Raw genomic sequence first — 21,313 nt, forward strand, 5'->3', positions numbered from 1 at the left:
GAGTAGGCTGTATTTACACACAGGGTCGTGAAGGCACTTACCGTTGACAAGGGGGCTTTGGTGTTGGAGTCGTAAATCACTCCGCAAACATCAAGGGTGCATCAAGGCTCCAGTAACGCAGCAGCTCTGACATCTGCTCTGAGCCCACGTTGAAGAGGAAGCTCTGTGACCTTGAAACAGAACTCAGATTCCCTGCTCTGCACTGTGCTTGTTCCCTCAGATGAACGAAGGTCATTAGCCCTCACACGCTGCACAGGACTGGCAGTGTAAGTGATTTATAGCAGAGTATTCCACTTAGTACTAAAACAAGCATTCCTTTATCCCTGTTTTAATTATGACTCTAAAAAATTCTGAGACAAGGATGGAAATCTTCATCAGAAACTGACAATGGAAATTGTCAAGGGTGCTGCCCACCTGGTGCATCTAATGTCTCGAGCTGGAAAAGCCTGCAAAGCAATGTGTCCCATTTCAACATCTAAAGGCAAGTGTCTGGGGAGGGTACAGCTCAGTGGTAGAGCGTGTGCTCAGCATGCACAAGGTCCTGGGTTCAACCCCCAGCATCTCCATTAAATAAGTAAATAGATAAATAAATAAAGGCCAAGTGTGGTGAGCAGAACAGTTAATATTAGTTTCAGGTGCTCTTCAGGCAGCTCAGAACAAGCAGGTCCAATCTCCGAGACACCTTCAACTGCATCTCTAGGTTATCAAAGCCACCCTTGTGAGTGAACTATGTCTCAACCAGGGAGAGGGTGATTTGTAAGACAACCAAACTCTCATCTCCATAGAGAACAAACTCACAGTCACCAAAGGAGAAAGGAAGGGAGGGATAAATTAGGAGTTCAGAATTTGCAGATACCAAACACTATATATAAAACAGATAAACAACAAGGTTCCACTGTACAGCACAGGGAACTACATTCAATATCTTGTAATAACTTATAATGAAAAAAGGATATGAAAAAGAATATATATGTATAACTGAATCACTGTGCCATACACCAGAAACCAACACAACACTGCAAATCAACACTTCCATAAAAAACCAAACCAAACCAAACCAAACCCCTCCTCTCGTCACACAATCGTGTATTTTTTAACAAAAGCAACCGAAATGAACAGATTCTCCAAGGTGAGTGGCTTGCATTAACATTAAAAAAAATCACATCTCTGGACATTCTTCCCTGAGGCATACACCATGAAATGTTCTTCACAGGACTCAGGAATAAACCCAGTCCCCTGGCTGACTTAGAGCCCCGGTTTCTGTTGACAGCAAGGGCCGGGCACCGGGAAGCCACGGGCTGGCCGCCCCATCCCTCTCTGCTCTCCGGCGGCGGCGTCTGCCAGGTGTAGCCCCGACGTCCAGAGCGCCTGGCTCCCGGTCGCATCCTGCCTGTTATCTCTGGCAAACAACCACCCTGTGCTTCCAGAACAGGCACTGGTGATAAGTTATTCTCAGCCGGCTCTGCCAAACGTCTTTCTGGCCGACGGACGGAGGAAGACCATTGTCGCTGGCTGTTATCTCTCGCAGACTCCGCTTGGCAGATGTGCAAATCCAGCCCTCTGGTGTGGAAACCAGGCGCTCGACTGACTCTGGATGAGTCAACACGTTAATAAACAAAAGCCACGGAGGAAATAGCGACCAGTCTTGCAAACAAAAAAAGAAGCAGGTTGAGGTTTACTGGATGCCGGGATGTTTGTCCTCCGCGGCGGCCCCCGTTTTATCTTACTCCGCAGCCTTCCTATCAGAGACACGGGGACGTTAGCAGTTCATCACGTGTGCGGTGGCGGCGATGTCTGTGTGTTACTTACGCAGCACGGAAAGTATTTCTTGGTGCTGTTTTCTTCAATTGTGAGTTTCTGCCTTTGTCATTCATCTCCCCTTTGGTCAGACCGCATAGTCAAGGAAGTCCTCAGTCTCCCAAGACGTGAGGGTCTCCTGAACTGATCCTCGTGCAGTCAAGGAAATCACACTGGCTGTGCTTTTGGGAGAGCCCGCAGGAGATAAGGATGGCAAGCTTTCTTCTAAAGCAGACGGAGAAGCAGGCGGGAAGCCTTGTTCGGGGGAAGGGTCTGTGTCTGGAGCACAGACACAGGGCAAGGTGGGTGCCCACTGGACCTCGTACACCGTGTGTTCCCAGCAGACGTGGCATCACGCTGGAAAAACCGAACACTGGGCACAGGAACCAGGGACCTCTTGGCATCTGCACAGGTGACACGTAGGCTAAACACCAGGCCTTGGTGGTTCAGCAGGAACCACGGGAGATGAGAGCCCAACCTTGCAAGATGGCGGGTCCAGGTGGGATTCGTGAGGACATGGTGGGGGGGCGGGAGGCAGAGCCCTCTCCAGTCTCCTGACCACCTTCCTCTCAGAGACCTAGGATGGACAAGAGTGGTGTCACACGGGACCACAGGGGAGATGGGACTTCCGTGAGTGACTCAGGGACATCTGGCGTCACCTGGTAGTGACAGAGTCATCAGAGGGTGGCCAAACCCCTCACTTTCCTCGAGAAAACCCTGAGTTTATCTTGGCATATGTATTAATAATACCTTTTTTCTTGCTCACAAGGGTCCCTGTTTGGACGATAAGCCCCTTGTCAGTCCACACCCCAACGGGGCTCAAGAAAAGCTCTCCTGCTGCTGCGGCTGCCCTCACAGGGCCACTTACCACCTGGGCTTTTGTTTGATGTGCTTTCAACAAACATCTGCTCAGCACCCGTGGCAGGCCGGCCGCCGTGCCAGGCAGAGAGACAAGAACAGGACTACGAGGGCCAGATGCAGGGAAGGTGGCCGCCCGTGCTCAGCGCACAGCAGAGGCGCACACAGAACAGGACCTGGGAGCCGTCAGCTTGGTGAGGAAGCGCCCGCCCCCTTGGAGAGGTATCCGGGGTTCGTGCCATTAACAAGTGGGGATGGTGGTGGTGGCGAGCCGGGCGAGCAGGCAGGCAACCACAAATCCACGGACCAGACGAGCTGCTGGCTGTGCTTCCGGGAGCCCCCAGCACCGGCGAGCAGCGTGTGAGCAGGACAGGCAGAGACACCCTCGCACTTTCCCCTCAGGATGTGCACAGCTTTTATTTCCAGCATTTACTTCTACCAGTGCTGGGCTACTACCAAACATATAGAGTAACTCCACTCCAAAGAGCTAAGATCCCGGCACGGAGCGCAAGCTGAAGCAGGAAACGTCTCCCCCGATTCTGCTTCCTATTCCCACTGGCAGGGAACCCCTCCTCCTCCTGGCCGTCTTCTCCTCAGCCTTTGGCACTGATGCAACATTGAATAAGGATGGGTTTTTCTCGCCATCTTGTTCAGTAGCGGAGTGAACGTGTCTGCACTTTTCAGCCTTGCTCATGTTCACCTCCTTTCTCCCTAGAACATCCCTGAGCCGACTTAATTTGTTGAAAAACCAATCACACTTTGACTCAATTTACATCCTGACTCCTTAAGAGAAACCAATCCTGGTCCTAGAAAGCAAGATCGCTCCTCATTCATCTTTTTTTTTTTTTTTTAATTGAAGTCTAGTTGATTTACAATGTTGTGTCAGTTTCTGGTGTGCAGCATGGTGATTCAATTATACATACATATACTTTTTCATGTTCTTTTTCATTATAGGCTGTTACTAGTTATTGAATGGAGTCCCCCATGCTCTGCAGCAGGACATTGTTGTTCACATTTCATACACATTAAATGCGTGATTGTGTCTAATTCATTACAGAATGTATCGGCAGCATTACCTGATAGAGAACGTCCTGTCGTTATGGGTTTTGACAGGACAGTAGGGGGCAAACAGACTTTCGAGTGTGCAGGTGTCACCTGGGTCACTGAGACTCGTTTCTTCCCACATCACTGAGGTAGCAAATGACCCAGGCAAGCTGAGTAATTTATCCAAGATCGTACAGCCAGCTAGTGGCACAAGCAGGTTTTCTAATCGGCTATCACACTTCCCAGAGCGCTGAGTTCTTTCTTCCATGACACGCTGGTTTTGTCATCCAAAAGCATCTATGTGTGAGTTGAATTTCAAGTATGTTTTGACACTGGGAAGGAAACGAGGCTAGAGCATTTGAGTTGGTAGGACTTTCCAATCATGAGGTATGGCTGGGAAAGAAAAGAGGCGTCAGGGCAGGAATGGGTTAATTGGGTGAAGAAACCGACAGACTGTTCTGATGAGAATGAAGCAGAAAGCCGACAGGGGACGAAGAAGAGCTGAGGTCATCCTGTGAAAGCCCCTCGAAGCAGGAAAGCGAGGCTCTTGTTCTGCTCTCCGCAAAACGAGCAACCCTGTGCTTCAGTTGACAAGGTGATTTCGTACAACTGACCGTAATACCGGTGCAGCTGGGCGGGAGCAACGGAAGGGAGGCCGCGGACCGTGCCACGCCCGGCAGTGGGACCAGTGGTAAAAACAGGTCAGGATGAGAAGGGATGGAAGGAAGGGATGAAGGCTGTCATATGAAATACACTCAAAGAGAAACAAGTCCACACTGTACAGCACAGGGAACTATACTCAATATCCTGTAGTAACTTATGGTGAAAAAGAATCTGAAAACGAATATATGTATATACATGTGTGACTGAAGCATTGTGCTGTACACCAGAAATTGACACAACATTGTAAACTGACTAGACTTCAATTAAAAAAAAATCTATGTATACATTAGAAAAAAAGAAATGCAAGCTAAAAAAAAAAAAAGATTCAGCTCAGGGTGTAGGAGAACCTGAAAAGTATGTAACAAAATGTTAATGATTTCAAATACCTTCTCAAAAAAAAAATAAATAAAAATTATAGAAATGTTGAAGAAAAAAATACAAAGAGAAATAAAAATTTTGTGGAAAATGGGCATTTTTTTCCAGACCCACAGATTTCATAAATGTAGGCTGCCACTGATTCTGTGCAGTACTCAAACTAATCATCGAAGAGCTCACAGTGTTTTTGTATGGGCTGCTCCAAACGTCATCACGTCTGCTGTGTGTCTCTAGGACACATCTGCCAGCACAGATGCCTGCTGGGGTCCCAGGGGCTTTCATGAGAGGCTCCTCGGATGTCATCTCAGCAGCATCACTTCTGAGCCATGTTAATTTGTCCATTCACATACTGATTCCCTCATCTGAGAAACACTTATTGAAATTTATGCTAGGAGCTAAGGAAACAGATAAAAGACTTGGTACCTGCTGCCAAGAAGTTGCTTGGCTGCCTGATGGAATTCCCCAGAACCACTGCTGGCTCTTGGCTGTGCAAACATTAGATTTTTAGATTTTAACTCGAGATGATTCCATTTAGAAAAAGAAGCCTCACTACTGTTGCTCACTGAGGTTGCCACTCAGGCCTTAGGTACGAGCACAGGTCCTGCGACAGTGCCTGAGGAACGCCCGCAGCCTCTGCACGGGGACAGTGAGTTGGGAAGCCCCCCAAAAGACCAGCAGGACCCCCAGGCAGGGCCACTACTCTCCTGCCAGCACCGACCGGTTCCCTGGCCCAGCAGGCTTTATCTCGCTCTTTGCCTCTGAAACAGCTTACTTCTAGGAAAGTGGAACTTACCCTAAGATTCTATTGGTTCCCTGAGCTAACTCCTGATTGGTCCATTTGTACCACCTCATTTGCATGGAGCTCACTCCTGGTTGGCCCATTTCTATCACTCCTGATCGGTCCATTTCTATAAAGCTCATTCCTAAATAGTCAACTTTGTTACACATTATTTGCATATGATGTTGCAAAGTACAGACTGGCAGCCTATAAAAAGCCTTTGTAAACGTACAGACAGGGTTCAGAGCTTGGAGTGTTAACTCTTCTGGGCCCGTCAGGGTAATAAACCTGGAGTTCTCCAACCCTCCGAGTGCTGCCTGGTCTCTTGCCCGGATCAGGTTGCTGTCACAACTGAGCTGTAACACTGAGCTGAAACACTCTTTGCTGCAACAACAAGGCTGTGCCGCCTCTCCCAAAACGGCGTGAGAACAGCAAAAATGCTATCTTCGTATTGCTCTTCAATCTTAATGGCGAAAAAGAGAGCTGAAGTTTGCTCAGGAAGGAAGAAGATAACTGCGTGACTTCGGTGTGTTTGCTGGGATCTCATGTCAACGTGTGCTGGGGACGCAAGGGACACTGATACTCACAGGCACAGCTGTTTACAACTTAATGAAAACCAGATCACATCAAACCTCCATGGTCCTCAGTCACACGACCACCTTCTAAGTGCTCAGTCGTCCCCTGGGGCTGGTGGCTACCGTATCTCACAGCTCAGATACAGAACACTTCCATCATTGCAGAAAACTCTATTGGACAATGCTGGAAATGGAGTGGGTCTCCTAAGATGCTGGAAAGTTGGGGTTGCACAGGGGCCAATGGGTTTGGCTAACAACAACAACAACAACAAAAGGAATTACAATTAAATGTAATGAGATTTTGTTTTTCAAGTTCAGTTGGAACTTTTTAGCATGTAATTAAGCCAAACAATAATGACGGAAACGAAGTTTCTCCTGGCTTTGGGTGTTTGGATGACTGACTGCTTTGAATCTTGTCCGTAGGAGATATAAGATGCTGTGTCCCTGTGTTCAGCTGCCTGATGGGTCCCGGGCTCACTAACTGTAGATGTCATGCAGCTGCTGGCTGACAGAAGAGGCCTCGCAAAGCAAAGCACTGAAATTCATCCTGCACACTGAACAGACACGCCGTCTGCCTGCTACCGGATCCCACAATATGCGAGAGATCCCTTGTAACGAGAGGGTCCTCTTATTCATGTGACTGGACCCTTAACACGTTGATCGCCCACTGTGGATCGGGTGCTCCTGAGGAAACACAACTGTCACCCAGGTTTGGGTGATGTGGCGGTCACCGTGTTAAAGGTCTGCCCTTGACCTGGTCACAGGAGAGGACTCGAATGGAGTCCTTCTGCAGTGGATTTTGTCAAGTGCAGCTTCTCTTGCTCACCTGGACACGTATTCCATTTTACATTCCATTTACTTGCTCAAATCCAAGTCCACCTGATACACATGTCTCTTGATCTTAAAACATAAGAGGGAGGTACATGGGGGCAGTATTTCTGGAGTCACGTGGATAAACAAGGCCAATAACCCTGTCCGATTGGTACCTGGGGCTAAATAAGATTGGTCAGCGCTAGCTTATGACTTCTGTCTACCCTCTGGTGGAGGGACTCATCACTCGTTGGAGCCAAAGAAGGAAAGAGAAAGAGGAAAAGAAGCATGAATTATTTCCTGACTATCTCTTCAGTCCCTTCCTCCATCAGCTGGGGTTTGTTGTTCGTATGAGATGGCCGGCTTGGCGGGAGGAGAGCTGAGCCCCGTCATTGGTCTTTGCGCACCCGCTTTCCCGGGAACAGCAGGGGCCGCACAGAGGTGGGAGGGCTGCCCGGCCACAGCTTTTCAGTCTGAGCTGACGGGGCTATCACTCTGGGTGCAAAAAATGTGATGAGCTTTGCTGCCCAGGGCAGGTCTGGAATCCATCCCTTGGCTGTGGATAATACCCAGTGATTCAGAGGAAGTCCTGTCCACTCTTCAAAGCGGACCTAGCCAATTGTGTAATGTTATTCTGGGGCACTGAAGGAGCCAAAAAAGAATGGAGACTGGGGAGAATTCTTTCCTTGGCAATGGTCAGCTTACATCCTGCACCCTCAGGTCTGATTATCCTTATCTTTTCTTGCATAACTGCAAATGTTATGACGGGACGTAAGTGACCAGACTTCCAAAAAAGAAAAAAAAAATATTCCAGCCACAATCTTTGACTCTGTGACTGCCTGTGGCGGTAAATTCCTTAGACTGGCCACATGCTGTGTGAAAAGCTACTTCCTTTGATTTATTCATGTAGCAGTTCTTAACTCCATCAGGTGCCCCCTGTTCTGGCCTTGTTCAAGGCAAAAGAAAAGTCTGCTCATTCTGCATCACCTCTTTCGTGTAGGCAGATTCCAGTTAATCTAAATGTCCTTTAATCTCTTTTCTCATATTGCTCAGTGATTTTTAAAAATTAATTCCTTTTTTAAAGCTAGCTTTTAAAAATAATTGAATAAGTAGTACAAAGACCCGATGAAAATTATTTAAGCACTGCAATGAATAGGAAAAGCATCTGCCCCACTGCAGACACTTGTCTCCCCAGCCCCATCCCCCATGCCAATCGCGTGGGGTAAACTTCAGAAATACCCAAACCCACCTGTGTGTGCATTTCCTCCTTTTAAAGTGCATTTTCACGTAACAATGTATTTTGGAAGATCATTCCAGTTTGTCATGGAATAGAGCTGCTTCGTCTTTTTTCATGGCTGCACAGTATTCCAGTTTGAATACGTGGTAATTTATTTAACCAGTTCTACACTGATGGACAGGTACGTTTCCAGTAGTTTACTCATATGTGAAAAGCTCCAGCAAAGATCTTTGTATACGTATCTTCCCAGAAAAGCACGTACATTTGACATGCTGACAGATATTTCCAGGCTGCCCTCCAAGGAGATTGCTTTAATTTATACTGTTACCAACTGTTTGTGAGAACCCTTGTTCCCTGCTTCCTTGCCAACACAGTCTACTGCAATAATATAATCTTCCATCAAATGACAATTCTACATAAAAAAACGCACACAAAGTGTAGGGACCCCCAAATACGCTTTGGGTCCTGACACTGAGCCTCCTACCCTGTCCCTTGTAAAACCAATGTCACCTACATAAGCCCCAATATCTAACAGAGCAAAACGAACAAGATGAAAGAAACAGAATGGGATACGTGACCAAACCAACCAGCTCCACCTAGAGGCCACTGGTTTTCAGGATCGCCAAGTTTGCCAAATACTCTGTACCAGTAACCATGTGCGTGCTTTTGGCGGGTGGAGGTAGTGAGAGGAATCCATAGTTTTCGTCAGATCCTCAAAATGGTCTGTGACTTCTGCCGAAGAAAGCTAAGAATCAGCGACTTAAATCATAAAAAAACAGAAAATTAAAGGTGTATAAAAATCCAAGTGCCTGATTTTATGACAATGTAGATAAACTAAATAACACTGTAAACTTAAACTGTTAATACATAAAATAATGAAATCATGCCAGAGCATTGATTCTCAAATTTTGGATTCAAAAAATTCCTAAAACAAAGTTTGTGGCCCAATGTGGTTTTGTCAGAGTTCTATTGTATCAAGTAGAGATGTTAACAACGAAAACCCTTAATATGTCTTGTCATCAATTCATACGACTATTTTAACATTAAATAGTAGGAAAGATATAACAGAGTAAAAGGCAGTCCTTTAAGCTGAATAAATGTAACTATTTAAAACTCCCTCCCCTGCCCCTCGTTTCCTCTTTCCACCATCAGCCCGAGAGTCCAAATGACACAGATGTCTGTGCCACTGGGGACCTGCTCTTAAATTCATGAAAGTCGGGGTTCCTTGTTACCGTCTTGTTTTTGGTCTGTGCAGCTGAACGATGCAGAGGAAAGAGCCCCAGATTCTGAGTCCTGGATTGGCCATTAACTGTAGTTAAATTACTGAATGCCTTGTAGTAACTTACAGTGAAAAAGCATATGAAAACGGATATATGTATGTTCATGTATGACCGAAGCATTATGCTGTACACCAGAAACTGACACAACATTGTAAGCTGAATATACTTCAATAAAAATATATATATTAAAAAGAATTACTTAATGCCTCTCCTGAACTTCAGTTCTTACATCAGATGGGAAGAGTAGCACCTTTCCTGCCTACCTCCCAGGACTGACAGTTTCAAGTAAATACGTGGGCCGGGTTTTTTGTAAACTCTGATGTATGATACAGCTTTAAAGTCAATGCTAGGTTTACTCAGCTAGAGAGGAGTGAGGTCAGGGCCCAGCCCCGCGACCCTCTGGCTCTCATTCCGTCCTTAGTCATCATGAGATACTCCTTCCTAACACAGTCCAGTTACTACTGTTACTCGATGGAGAGGGTGTGGAGAACAGGGACCCTCCTACAGTGTTGGTGGGAATGTAGTTTAGTGCAGCCATTGTGGAAGAATATGGAGATTCCTTAAAAAATTAAAATAGAGTTACCCTACGACCCAGCAATCCCACTTCTGGGCATATACCCTGAGAAGACTCCAATTCAAAAAGATACCTGCACCCCAATGTTCATAGCTGCACTACTTACAACAGCCAAGACACGGAAGCAACCTAAACATCCATCAAGAGATGACTGGGTAAGTTGTGGTCTATATATACAATGGAATACTACTCAGCCATAAAAAGCATAAAATAATGCCATTTGCAGCAACATGGATGGATCTGAAGATCATCATACTAAGTGAAGTGGGCCAGAAAGAAAGAAAAATGCTGCATGATATCACTTATATGTGGAACCTAAAAAAAGGACACAAATATACCTAGAACCCTATAATTCACATGTCCACTTGTGTTTGTCTATGTTTGTTTGCAGACTTTAGGATTTCCCTATGCACAAATATGTATATATGTACAATTTGTAACCACCATTTTAAATTTAACCATGTGTTGTGAATATTTCGATGTCAATGAATAGATTTGAACTTTATTTTATTAAAAAAAATGACACAAATGAACTTATTTACAAACAGAAACACACTCACAGACATAGAAAACAAACTTACGGTCACCAGGGAGGGGAGGGGGTTGGAGGGATAAATTGGGAGTTTGGGATTTGCAGATACTATTATGTATAAAACAGACAAACAACAAGGCCCACCTGTACAGCACAGGGAACTACATTCACTATCTTGCAATAGCCTATAATGAAAGAGAATATATAAATGTGTGTAACTGAAACACTATGCTGTACATCAGAAATTAACCCTACATTATAAACCGACTACACTTCAATTAAAAAATTATTACTGTTATTACTATAAACCTTATGTTTTAATTCCGACCACTGGCTGAACATCAATAGTTACTAGTCATTTGCAAGGCTCGGGCTCCTCTGACACGCTGGCAGTACCTACACCCACAGAGGACAGCTTGCAGGTTAATAAGTAAAGGATTTGCTCAGGGAACATTCAGCTCGATTTCCTTTTTGTCTTCAGGTATTAACTTTTGTAAGAAATTATAGACCTATTAGCTATAACCGCCAGGCTATATTGCTAAGAAAGATGACTGGGCACTATTGTATTCAAACTGGACATATATTATTATCTGGTGACAATATAAAAATGGGGGAAAATGGGATATAAAATTTAAAACGTCAAGTCTTTCGAGCAGTGCAGTCAGTTTACTAAATCTTTGTCTCTGCACCTGGTGTGCTCAGGTGCCCGGTGCCTGTGATGCTCCTAGTCGTTGAAGGCTAACCAACTCTTGGTATTTAAAAGGCTGTAACATATCCGACTGAACGGCTACGTTACCAAAGAAATAATGTTGATAGAGGAAAACATGAATAGCATCTATTCTTAAATTTACGTGGCAGCCATTAGGATTTAGGTGCCTCATGGACATGCTGATTTCTCACAGCTGGTGATGTCCCTGTGCGGTCGTGAGAGCGGCTGTTATGGTAACTGGGCTTCATAGAGCTGGCTGACTATTGTCTGGAGCCAGTCCGGGGAGTGAGCCAAGATAAGAGCCAAAAATGATTCCACGGATACAAACTGGAGCCAGAGCAACAGGAGCAACTGACTTCAGGCCCCAGACACATCTGTCCTCCCTGCGTTCCTAAGCTAGGCCGAGGACCACCGAAGTGTGGCCGCAGCGGGCGCCACGGGAGGAGCCACGTGCCAGGACCCTGCCCGGCCCCCTCCCACCCTCCAAGCCCCCGTGGACACAACCCCACAACCACTCGTGCTTTCCACCCACCGCCAAGTCCGCGCTGGCGCAGACTCTTCCCCAGGCGTCCTTAGTGTCACCTAATACTTTTTAATGAAACAAATGGACCCATTTCCATCTACAGTTTCTCAGTTTGAGTCTCTGGGCATCAACAGAGCTGGTGGGAGTCGAAAGGAGATGATGCTGAGTGGCAAGGATTCCTCTCACACGGACACGTGGCCACGTGGAGCCGGGAGGAGGCTGCCAACCATGCTGCTCGGCCAAGTAAGGGCCCAGCTGAACAGAGGGACATCTTAAAGGGAGAAAGTCTCAATTTAGCTATTTCCACTGTTTCTGAAGGATTGTATCAGAAATAAACAATCTGAAATGACAATTTCACACGACATTTTTAGAAGTTATGTATTTCGTTAAAGAAAAATGTCAAACAATTTGATTTGATGTCTCTGAGTGAAAAAGACACTAAATCAATACCTACCTACCCTTCCAGATAAGGAGAAGGTTTATGAAACCCAGGCGAGCTGGATCGCAGCCGACCTTTCTGGGAAAAGCTTCCGGAGACGGCTTACACAACCTCCCTGAGTAACGTTACAGTGTCTCCAGTCCCCTCATTCTGCTGTCACCCCCTGTGCCATCTGCACACGGTATATTATAGGTTTTATTTACTAGGGAGGCTATATCTACACGGAGTCCAATATTCAGATGGAATTTAAAACAGGCGATCCCCTGGAAGTTTCCGGACAGATTTATAATTGGCCTCACGTAGGCTCAACAGCCAAACGATGATGCCTGATTTTGTCTCAGTACACGAAGAAGAAAACCTGTGTGCGCATCCCTGGTGAAATAATTTACTGCAGTTTCCCTTCAGATGAGAATTCCAGAAGGTGGTGTCTAAATGTTAATCTTAATTGCCACTTTTTTGCCATAAACCTCATTAGGCCATGCTGGTGATGCCCAAATGATTAAGGATCAGAGAAGACGGCTCTCGTGAATATTCACAACCCATATTCAAGATAAATTCACAGGTTCAAAAAGCTCTCACACCACTGCAATGCACGTTACATTCATTCTAGAAATACACATTTCTTATCTGAACAGTCTGAAACGGAGTCTCAATGTCTCGTTAGGGAAACAATGTCATAACTGAGTCTCGTTCCAGAAGCTGCAGGTGATCTCTGGGATGGTTCCCAGAAAGACAAAGACGAGCCCAAGGCCATCATCCCACAAGCACAGGGAGGCTCCCAAAGCCAAATAAACAACTCACCCAGCAGAGCCCCTCTCACTAACACCAAGTGGGCAGTAACTCATTTCTGCTGGTCACTGGATGCCAGTGAAGGAAACTGGAATGTCATGCCTTCATTCACAACACCGTCTCATGGAATTATTTTTTCCGGATTCCTTGGGAAGTTAAAGTATTCCAGAAGAATATCAGGAACTGTTGTTTCAGCCTGTTTGGTGAGTAGATAATTGCCTTCCAGCCCCATTATTTCAGGAAATGATGTGTGCGGCATTGTTCCTGGACGGGGGTAGCACCGTGTTTTAGTAAGAGTCGTACATGCTTATTAAACCAAACAAAACCAAAGCCTGCAGCCTAAGTCACTTCGCTGAACTCAGACTTTTTGCATCTGGTCTCTAGATAAGAGGCTGGCCCCAGACAACCTACCCACATACCAATCACATTCTTTTGAAAGGGTGTAAGCAGAACTTGTTTTGGGAAATGAGAAATTTCACCGATATTACTAAATGTGGTCACGAATAAGTCCAGTAAATTAAGTGCTACCAAAATGGGCTCAGCAGAGACCTATTTGAAAGGCTAGATTTTTCTCTAATTTGAGTCTGAATCAAAGACCAGCCTGGGAACTAGAATTGCAGCACATTTCATCCCCAGAAGTACCTTTGATTCCATGGAATATATTAGCCAATCTTCCTGAAATGTGACATCATTTGTGGTACCAGCTGGATGGGTGTGCCATCCAAGGATTTACAAAACTAGTATTTCTTTGGCTTTAATACGTGTTTTAGGATCATAGAAAGCAGTTTAATCCAGCTAAGTGCTCCAAAGGGAACTGCTATGAACTTCACTTTAAGAAGCTTAAACTACTTATGATCCTGACCTATGACCCTCTTTATGGGTGGATTACAAAGAGCGAATTCCCAATTGGACATCTAGAATCGACGGTGATGAAGATGATAGAACCGTTATAAAAAGCAAACGTTAAGTACAGCACTTATCCGTCAGGCTCCATTTAAAATATGTAAGTTAACTGATTTAATCCTCAGAACAAATTTAGGTAGGTTTGGTACTTTCATTACACCCCTATTTTACAGATGAGGAGGCACAGAGAGGCTGAGTAACTTGCCCATCTGTCACCTAATCAATAAAGGGCAGGGGTGGAATCTGAACTCCCAGGGGAGCCCTCAGCTAGCCCATCTCTCATGGTTCTCGGACACTTTTGTCTGATTCAGCGATGATACAACAATCTTATTTCCTCCTCATAGAGATTATTATTTGGACGGTTTGTTAATAAGATGATAAACACTGAAAATGTTCTAGTTAAGAGTCTAAATATTTTTGATAGAAACATCATAGTTCTATTATAATTCAACTTTAGTTCCCAATAATTGCTGTAGAGAGATCTCATTTTTCCCTGGGGCAGAATGCTGTAGTCCTGAATGAGGTCCTTCAGCAGAGGAAATGTTTCTGTGGAACATCTGTGACTAGCATTGTCATTCAAAGGTTTACGGCTGTGTTCTCTTCAAATGATTTTGTAAAATCCATTACCAAATGTAGAATTGAACTACTAAGAAATACTCCAGTTCTGTCACATTACACTTTGAAAAATCAGGTGTAAAGAAATCCAGGAACTAGTGGGAGGCAACGCTATCTCCAGGGCCACGTTCCAGGCCCCACAAGTTGAAACTCTGGATACATTTCTCAGAAAACAACAACAGCAAAAAAGAATCATTCAAAAGAGCGGCTGATGACTAGCTGATGTCATTACATGCTACTGGTCCTGCTGCCGGGACCATAATGTCTTAAGAGACCACAGTCTGTGGGCTGGAAGAGCCCGATCACTGTGCCCATCATTGTTTCTATCTGAAGATTCATTCCAAGTTCCAAACAGATGACCTGAATTTTTAGGGAAAAAAAAAATTTGTTCATCAGGAGTCACTGCTTTTTTTTTCCAAAGAGATGAAACTTCAAGTTTCTACTTTCATAGTATGTAGTTTATCTTAAAAGCTTTCCTGAGAGAAATAGCAAATATTATAAGTTGGGTGATGACAGACTAGAAACCTGAAGGTGTAGGTTAACAATAACAGAATGCATTTACCTAACCTTTAGCCTCATAGTGAACTACGGTAAAACACAAACGTAAATAGCATGGGTAATTCAAATCTTCCTTAAACTCATGACAAGCCTTATAATATGGAGGGAACTTTCCTTTTTTTTAATCACACAGCACGTGTCCTAAGCATGAGCTATAAAACAGCATAAAAGACATTCTTTGTCCTTGAACAATTTAGTCTTCTGGGAAAGGAAATGGGAAATCCTTGACTAGGCGTAGGTGCTTAATAAAACCCCACAGTATTTTCTCCCTAATTACATAGAAGACAAATATTTATCTGAAAGACAAAGATAGCTTTTTGATATCTTAAAATCTTTTTGATCTTCCTAACTAATACTGATGGTGTTCTCAAAAGAAAAAAAAAACATTCAGTCACTTGGGCCAACAATCATATGACTATATGTAAAAAAGCAACAGGGCTGGTTATCTAAATTTTATTGTCATCGGAAATATAAACAGTGTGTATGTGTATCTATATACGGATGTTAAAAATTTCCACCACCTTAAATTCCAAAGCAAGATTCATTCTCTCCCTGCCCTGTCTAGACTAGGAACTGCTATTTTCAGCTACATTCTCAAAACTCCACGTGCAGGGTAGTAATTTTCCTTCTGACAGTCACACGTCTGAGTCCAGAGTAACCTTTCAGTAACACTTCCACTGTGCCACTTACACTAACGGTCTCATTACCTACAGGATAAGCACAAATGAATAAAGTTGGAAATGATGTGAAAACTGTCTGGTGACGTGTTTAAGTCCCTGTGCAACTTAGTGATGGAAGCATGACTAAAACCTAGGTCTCTTGACTCTGGAACCAGTGCACTTTCCAGTTTCCAGCCTTAGCTACCTCTGTTTTCAACCTCAAAAGAAGTCTGTTGATTATCATTTGAATTTGACAGCATTTACACCTATGTAAAGGGCAGAAATCAAGCTCGTTTTACTGTTTTTATCCTTACTATTTATCTCGGAAAACAAAGTGGCTGGACCACACATGCTCCTTAAATATCTTTTGAACTAAAATAAACTGAACCAGGTATTTTGCCATTCTGTTCACTCTCTAAATCCTACTGAACTAAGTTTTATCTTTACTACTGATCCTCTGAAGATAACTTACAAAGATAGTTCCTACTGGGAACTCCCTTATTTTAACCATAAGCTGATTGCTTGGTACACATGGTCTTTGACATGATACTGTGTAACATTATGGTCCTGGTTTTTCTATTTCATTGTCACATGCACAACTCAATTATAAATTCCATGAAGACACAGTGCTATTAAGGACCGTATTTTTCTTGGAATAAAAGCCCAGACCCACCACAATGCTTCAAGGAATAAACGCTTATCCAATTCTACTTCGGCTTTCATACCAGGTGGGAAAAAAATACCCTGACAAAGGTCTTTAATTCTTATTATTATTTCCCACCAGTTACCATATTTTTGTCTCTAAAAGTTAATTTAGAAGTTGTAACTCTAATTTGGAAAAAAAAGCCACCAAGAATTTTTCCAAATCCATTTAAAAACATTATGGGGAATGCTGTTTCTTGAGTGATTTTGATTACATGAGTCATAACCTAATGAACTGTGTGCTGTTCTACACATCAATATAAAGTCTGAAGCATCACCAAGGGGTTTCCTGTGCTTTCACTGCTAATAAAACTCTCATACCAGTTACATAATTAAAGAATCTGTATGTTTGAAATATGAAGAAAATCAGGAAACAATACAATTCTCAAAAGTATTCCTAACCCTCCAGGGACACTATATACATTTTGGTGTTTTTGTTTAGGATATAACTTAAATCCATTATCTCTTACACATCTTTGTTCATAGATGGTATGCACCCATCTACATAAAACTGCTTAGAGGAAAAGAAAGAACTCTGTTATCACAGTGACACCTGCTGGTTTTCAGCTATAAATTTTAGATCCCAAGTGAAAAACAGATTCTTTGGCGTCAACGCTTTTCTTAGCAAAATGAAATACTGTTTTCCGTTTTCATTATTTATTTGAGGCATAATTAATTTCAAAACAAATTTATTCAATACAACACTGACCACAAAGGGGTTCTGGTGTATAAGGCTGATTTCACTGTAATTTTATGAACTATTTTCCTAAAAATGATACATTTCCAACACAGCTGCTGAAGTGATTCAGAGGACATGAAATCAAAGATTTAACCTGCATCTTCTATTCAAACTCTCTACAGATTCTATTTTAAGAGAATGCATTATAGTAAACTTTAAAAGTATTTACAAAATTATTTCTTTGAAGAATTGTAATTTTAGCAATATGGACAATTTCATAAAAGTCAGGAATTTGATGTATGGTAGAGAAACTTTTTAACACAATCTAGCTAACCCATATAATTTTTTTCCCCTTCCAGTCTTATTGAGATATAACTGACCTATAACGTTTGAGTTTAAGGTGTACAGTGACGATTTGCTGTATGTCTATATCAGAAAATGATTACTACTAGTTAATATCTATCACATCATATTATATAGTAACAATTTTCTTATGAGAACTACCCTCGTAGCACCTTTCAAATATACAATATTGTTAACTAGTCATGACATGACACTACATTATAGTCATTACATCCCCAGAACTCATTAATCTTGTAACTGAAAGTTTGTACCTTTTGACCTCCTTCACCCATCACCCACCCCCACCACTCCTGCCTCTGGCAACCACCAATTTCTTCTTTGTTTCTATCAGGTTTTGTGTGTGTGTGTGTGTGTGTGTGTTTGTGTGTGTATTCTAGGTTCTACGTATAAGTGAGATCACTTAGCATTTGTCTTTCTCTGACTTATTTCACTTAGCATAATGCCCTCAAGGTCCATTCACACTGTCACAAGTGTTAGGATATCCTTCTTTTTCATGGCTGAATAATATTCCATTGTACATGTATATGTATATACACACATTTTCTTTCACCAGTCATCCATCAAGGGACACTTAGGTTGTTTCCATGTCTTGGCTATTGTAAAAAATGCTGCTATGAACATGGAGGTGCAGACTATTTCTTTCAGAGAGTAATTGTGTTTCTTGGGATATATATCCAGAAGTGGAATTGCTGGATAGTATAGTTAGCTCTACTTTTAATTTTTTGAGGAATCTCCATACTGTTTTCCATAGTGGCTGCACCAATTTGCAATCCTACCAACAGTGCATGAGGTTCAGTTTTTCCTGCATCCTCACCAACAGCTGTTTGTTACCTATCTTTTGTGCTGACAGCCATTCTAAAAAGTGTAAAGTGGTATTTCATTGTGGTTTTGATTTGCATTTTCCTGATGGCTGGTGGTGTTGGGCGCGTTTTCATGTACCTGTTGTTCATTTGCATGTCTTCTTTGGAAAAATGTCTATTCAGTTATACAAGTTCTTTATATTTTTTGGATATTAACCCATTATCACGTATATAATTTGCAAGTAATTTCTTTCACTCTGCAGGTTGCCTTTTCATTTTGTTGATGTTTCCTTTGCTGTGCAGACACTTATTTGCTGTAGTCCCACTTGTTCATTTTTGCTTTTGTTGCCTTTGCTTTTAGTTTCATATCCAAAAAATCATCACAAAGATAGATGTTAAGGAGCTTACCCACTATGTTTTCTTCTAGTTTTATGGTTTTAGGCCTTAATTCAAGGCTTAAATCCTTTGAGTTGGTTTTTGTATATGGTGTCAGATGAGAGCCCAGTTTCAGTCTCTGCATGTGGCCACCCAATTTTCCTGACACAATTTATTAAACAGACTTTCCCCATTTTATATTCTTGACTCCTTTGTCTAAACTGGCCATACGCATGTCACTTTACTTCTGGGCTCTCTGCTCCACTGGTCTGTTTTTATGCTAATACCATACTGTTTTGATTACTGTAGCTTGGTAATATAGTTTGAAATCAGGATGTGCCTCCAGCCTTGTTTTTCTTCTTGAAGATTCCTTTGTCTATTTGGACACTTTAGTGGTTCCAAATTTTAGGACAGTTCATTTTATTTCTGTGAAAAATGTCATTAAAATTTTGATTGGGATTGCACTGAATGTATAGATTGCTTTGGGTAATATGGACATTTTAATAATATTAATTCTTCCAACCCACGAGAATGAAGTATCTCCCATTTCTTTCTTCTTTGATTTCTTTCACCAATATCTTGTAGTTTTCACTGTACAAATCTTTCACTTCTTTACTTTTATTCCTAGATATTTTATTCTTTTTGATGCAGTTGTAAATGGGATTCTCTTCTTAATCTTTCTGATAGTTGACTGTTAATGTATAGGAACACAACAGATTTCTGTATACTGATTTTGTATCCAGCAACTTTACTGATTTTATTTAGTTCTAAAGTTTTTTGGTGGAGTCTTCAGGGGTTTTTTATAAATAATATCATATAAGTAGTAAAACTGCCTCTATCTGCCAATGGCACTGACTTCTCTTATAGTCAATTTTTTTTTTCACTCATGGTGATAATATTTCTATGGAGACTAACTTTTCCATGTCTGCTTGGTCTCAACCAGACTTGATTTTCTTAAATTTAAGGGGGGAAAACAATTACTCCAAAGGAATGGTTGGAACCACATATTCCTCATTCGCTTCGATTTTTAAAACATCTAGGATTGCCTGTGCTGGCTGTGGAGTGGATTTGCTGGCCGTGGGGACTGGTCACACCGCAGGGGCTGCATCCTGTGCACTCTCCCCTCTTGCTTAAAGCAAATGCTAGCCCACCCGAACCTGGTGACTGTGCTGACTGTTCTCAGCGACCTGGAACCATGCATGGGTCTCTCCCCTGAAGTCGCATTCATGTTACGTTCTATCCTGTGGTGCAGCCTGACCATCCGGTAAATCGTGAAATGGTTCTTTTAAAAATAATCCAGAACAATTTAGAAGACTGAAATGTCACATTCAGGTATTCCCTGCTTTATGAAAGTTCACTTTACGCTGCTTTACTTTTATGAAATATCTGCATTAGCACCTGTTTTTGCTAACTGAAAGAAATCCAGAGGATTTTCACTTCCATGAAAAAAAGGCAAAAAACAAAGATGGCGTCCAGTGTGCGTGTTGCAGCCAGCTGCTACAGAGGCAGCATGTTCCCCCAGTGACAGGAGTGACACCACCAACCTCCTTCCTCAGGAACTAGACTCAGCACCTCAGCACTGAGCTGCCATAGCTTTAAACTGTGTCTGTGAGCATCTGTCCTTTATATCGACTTATTTTGTGCCTCAGTTAGCAAGATGTGCCCTACGGTCACATCCAAGGCTTCTTTGCTTTACACCATCTTGGCTTACAGAAGTTTCATAGTAGGCAAAACCTATGTTGACTTAAGGTTTGAGGTACACGAAGTGCTATTTAAAAAAAAAAAAAGAAAAGATGTAATTGTAAGGAAAAACTTTGAGATACGTCTGTACTATGGATTTTCATGATATCACTGAAGGAATCTTTTTTTTTTAAACCATAAAAGTAGTGTTTATCTGTTGTGCTGCTGCCGGCTCGATGTTATGGGCGCAAAACACTGTATTCGCTGTATTTTTACCATTTTGCTCTTTCTCTAAAAGAACAAAGTGAGTACATCTTGGTTATAAGAATGAAGTAAGATTAAATTACATCTAAGGCACTTAAAAGTACACGTAAACTATAAGCTGTGTTACGCAAGCGCAAGTATTGTGTTTACTTACCATAAATCCATTTTATTACTACAGAGATCATTTGAATCTTGACTTTTATGAGGCTCAAATGTTGTAGACTTACTAATTTATTGCTCTGTGGGGTGCATCACATTTGAAAATCTGTTTCTTTTCTCTTGCTTATGGAACCTAAGTATGAAAATACCAGAGAACATACTGCTTTGCTAATGTTGCCTGGAAAGTCACAAGCAAGCAGTGGTTCAGCAGTCATGAGAAGAGAGTATGTAAGATGACTGATTCCCTTCCTCCATTCGTTGTACGACCTTGAGTTGCACTGAGCCAATAAAATATTCATATTCACATTTTATTGGAATTGAAAATTAATGAAGTAATTATAAAACCTTTGTGAAGGATTAAGAGCAAGCTACTAGAAAATACATTTTCCCTAATGGTAGCTTCAAATATTTTGACTGAATTAATGTTTAAAATAATTTTCTGGTATTCTTCATCCTGAGATAATGACTTTCAGCCCCAAATGGCAAAAAAGAGCCCCTGGGGTAGAATTTCAGGAAAGGCAGCCATTATGCTAAATTCTAAAACAATAAAACCCTCTAACTTTTAATTTGCAA

At 42.4% G+C, this 21,313-nt stretch overlaps 1 protein-coding gene across 1 annotated transcript in view; it reads right to left on the minus strand.

Annotated features, from left to right (window-relative positions):
• Positions 1 to 1,069: 1,069 nt before the first annotated feature.
• BLOC1S5 (biogenesis of lysosomal organelles complex 1 subunit 5) overlaps positions 1,070 to 21,313 on the minus strand; it is a 53,391-nt gene continuing 33,147 nt past the window's right edge. Inside the window, exon 5 of the mRNA XM_032462471.1 lies at positions 1,070 to 2,374. Within this exon, the coding sequence (XP_032318362.1) occupies positions 2,222 to 2,374 (153 nt within the window). The 3' untranslated portion in view covers positions 1,070 to 2,221. The remainder of the gene's footprint in view (positions 2,375 to 21,313) is intronic.

This window comes from Camelus ferus, chromosome 20 (genome assembly GCF_009834535.1).
Source record: "Camelus ferus isolate YT-003-E chromosome 20, BCGSAC_Cfer_1.0, whole genome shotgun sequence".
Taxonomy (NCBI): Eukaryota; Metazoa; Chordata; class Mammalia; order Artiodactyla; family Camelidae; genus Camelus; species Camelus ferus.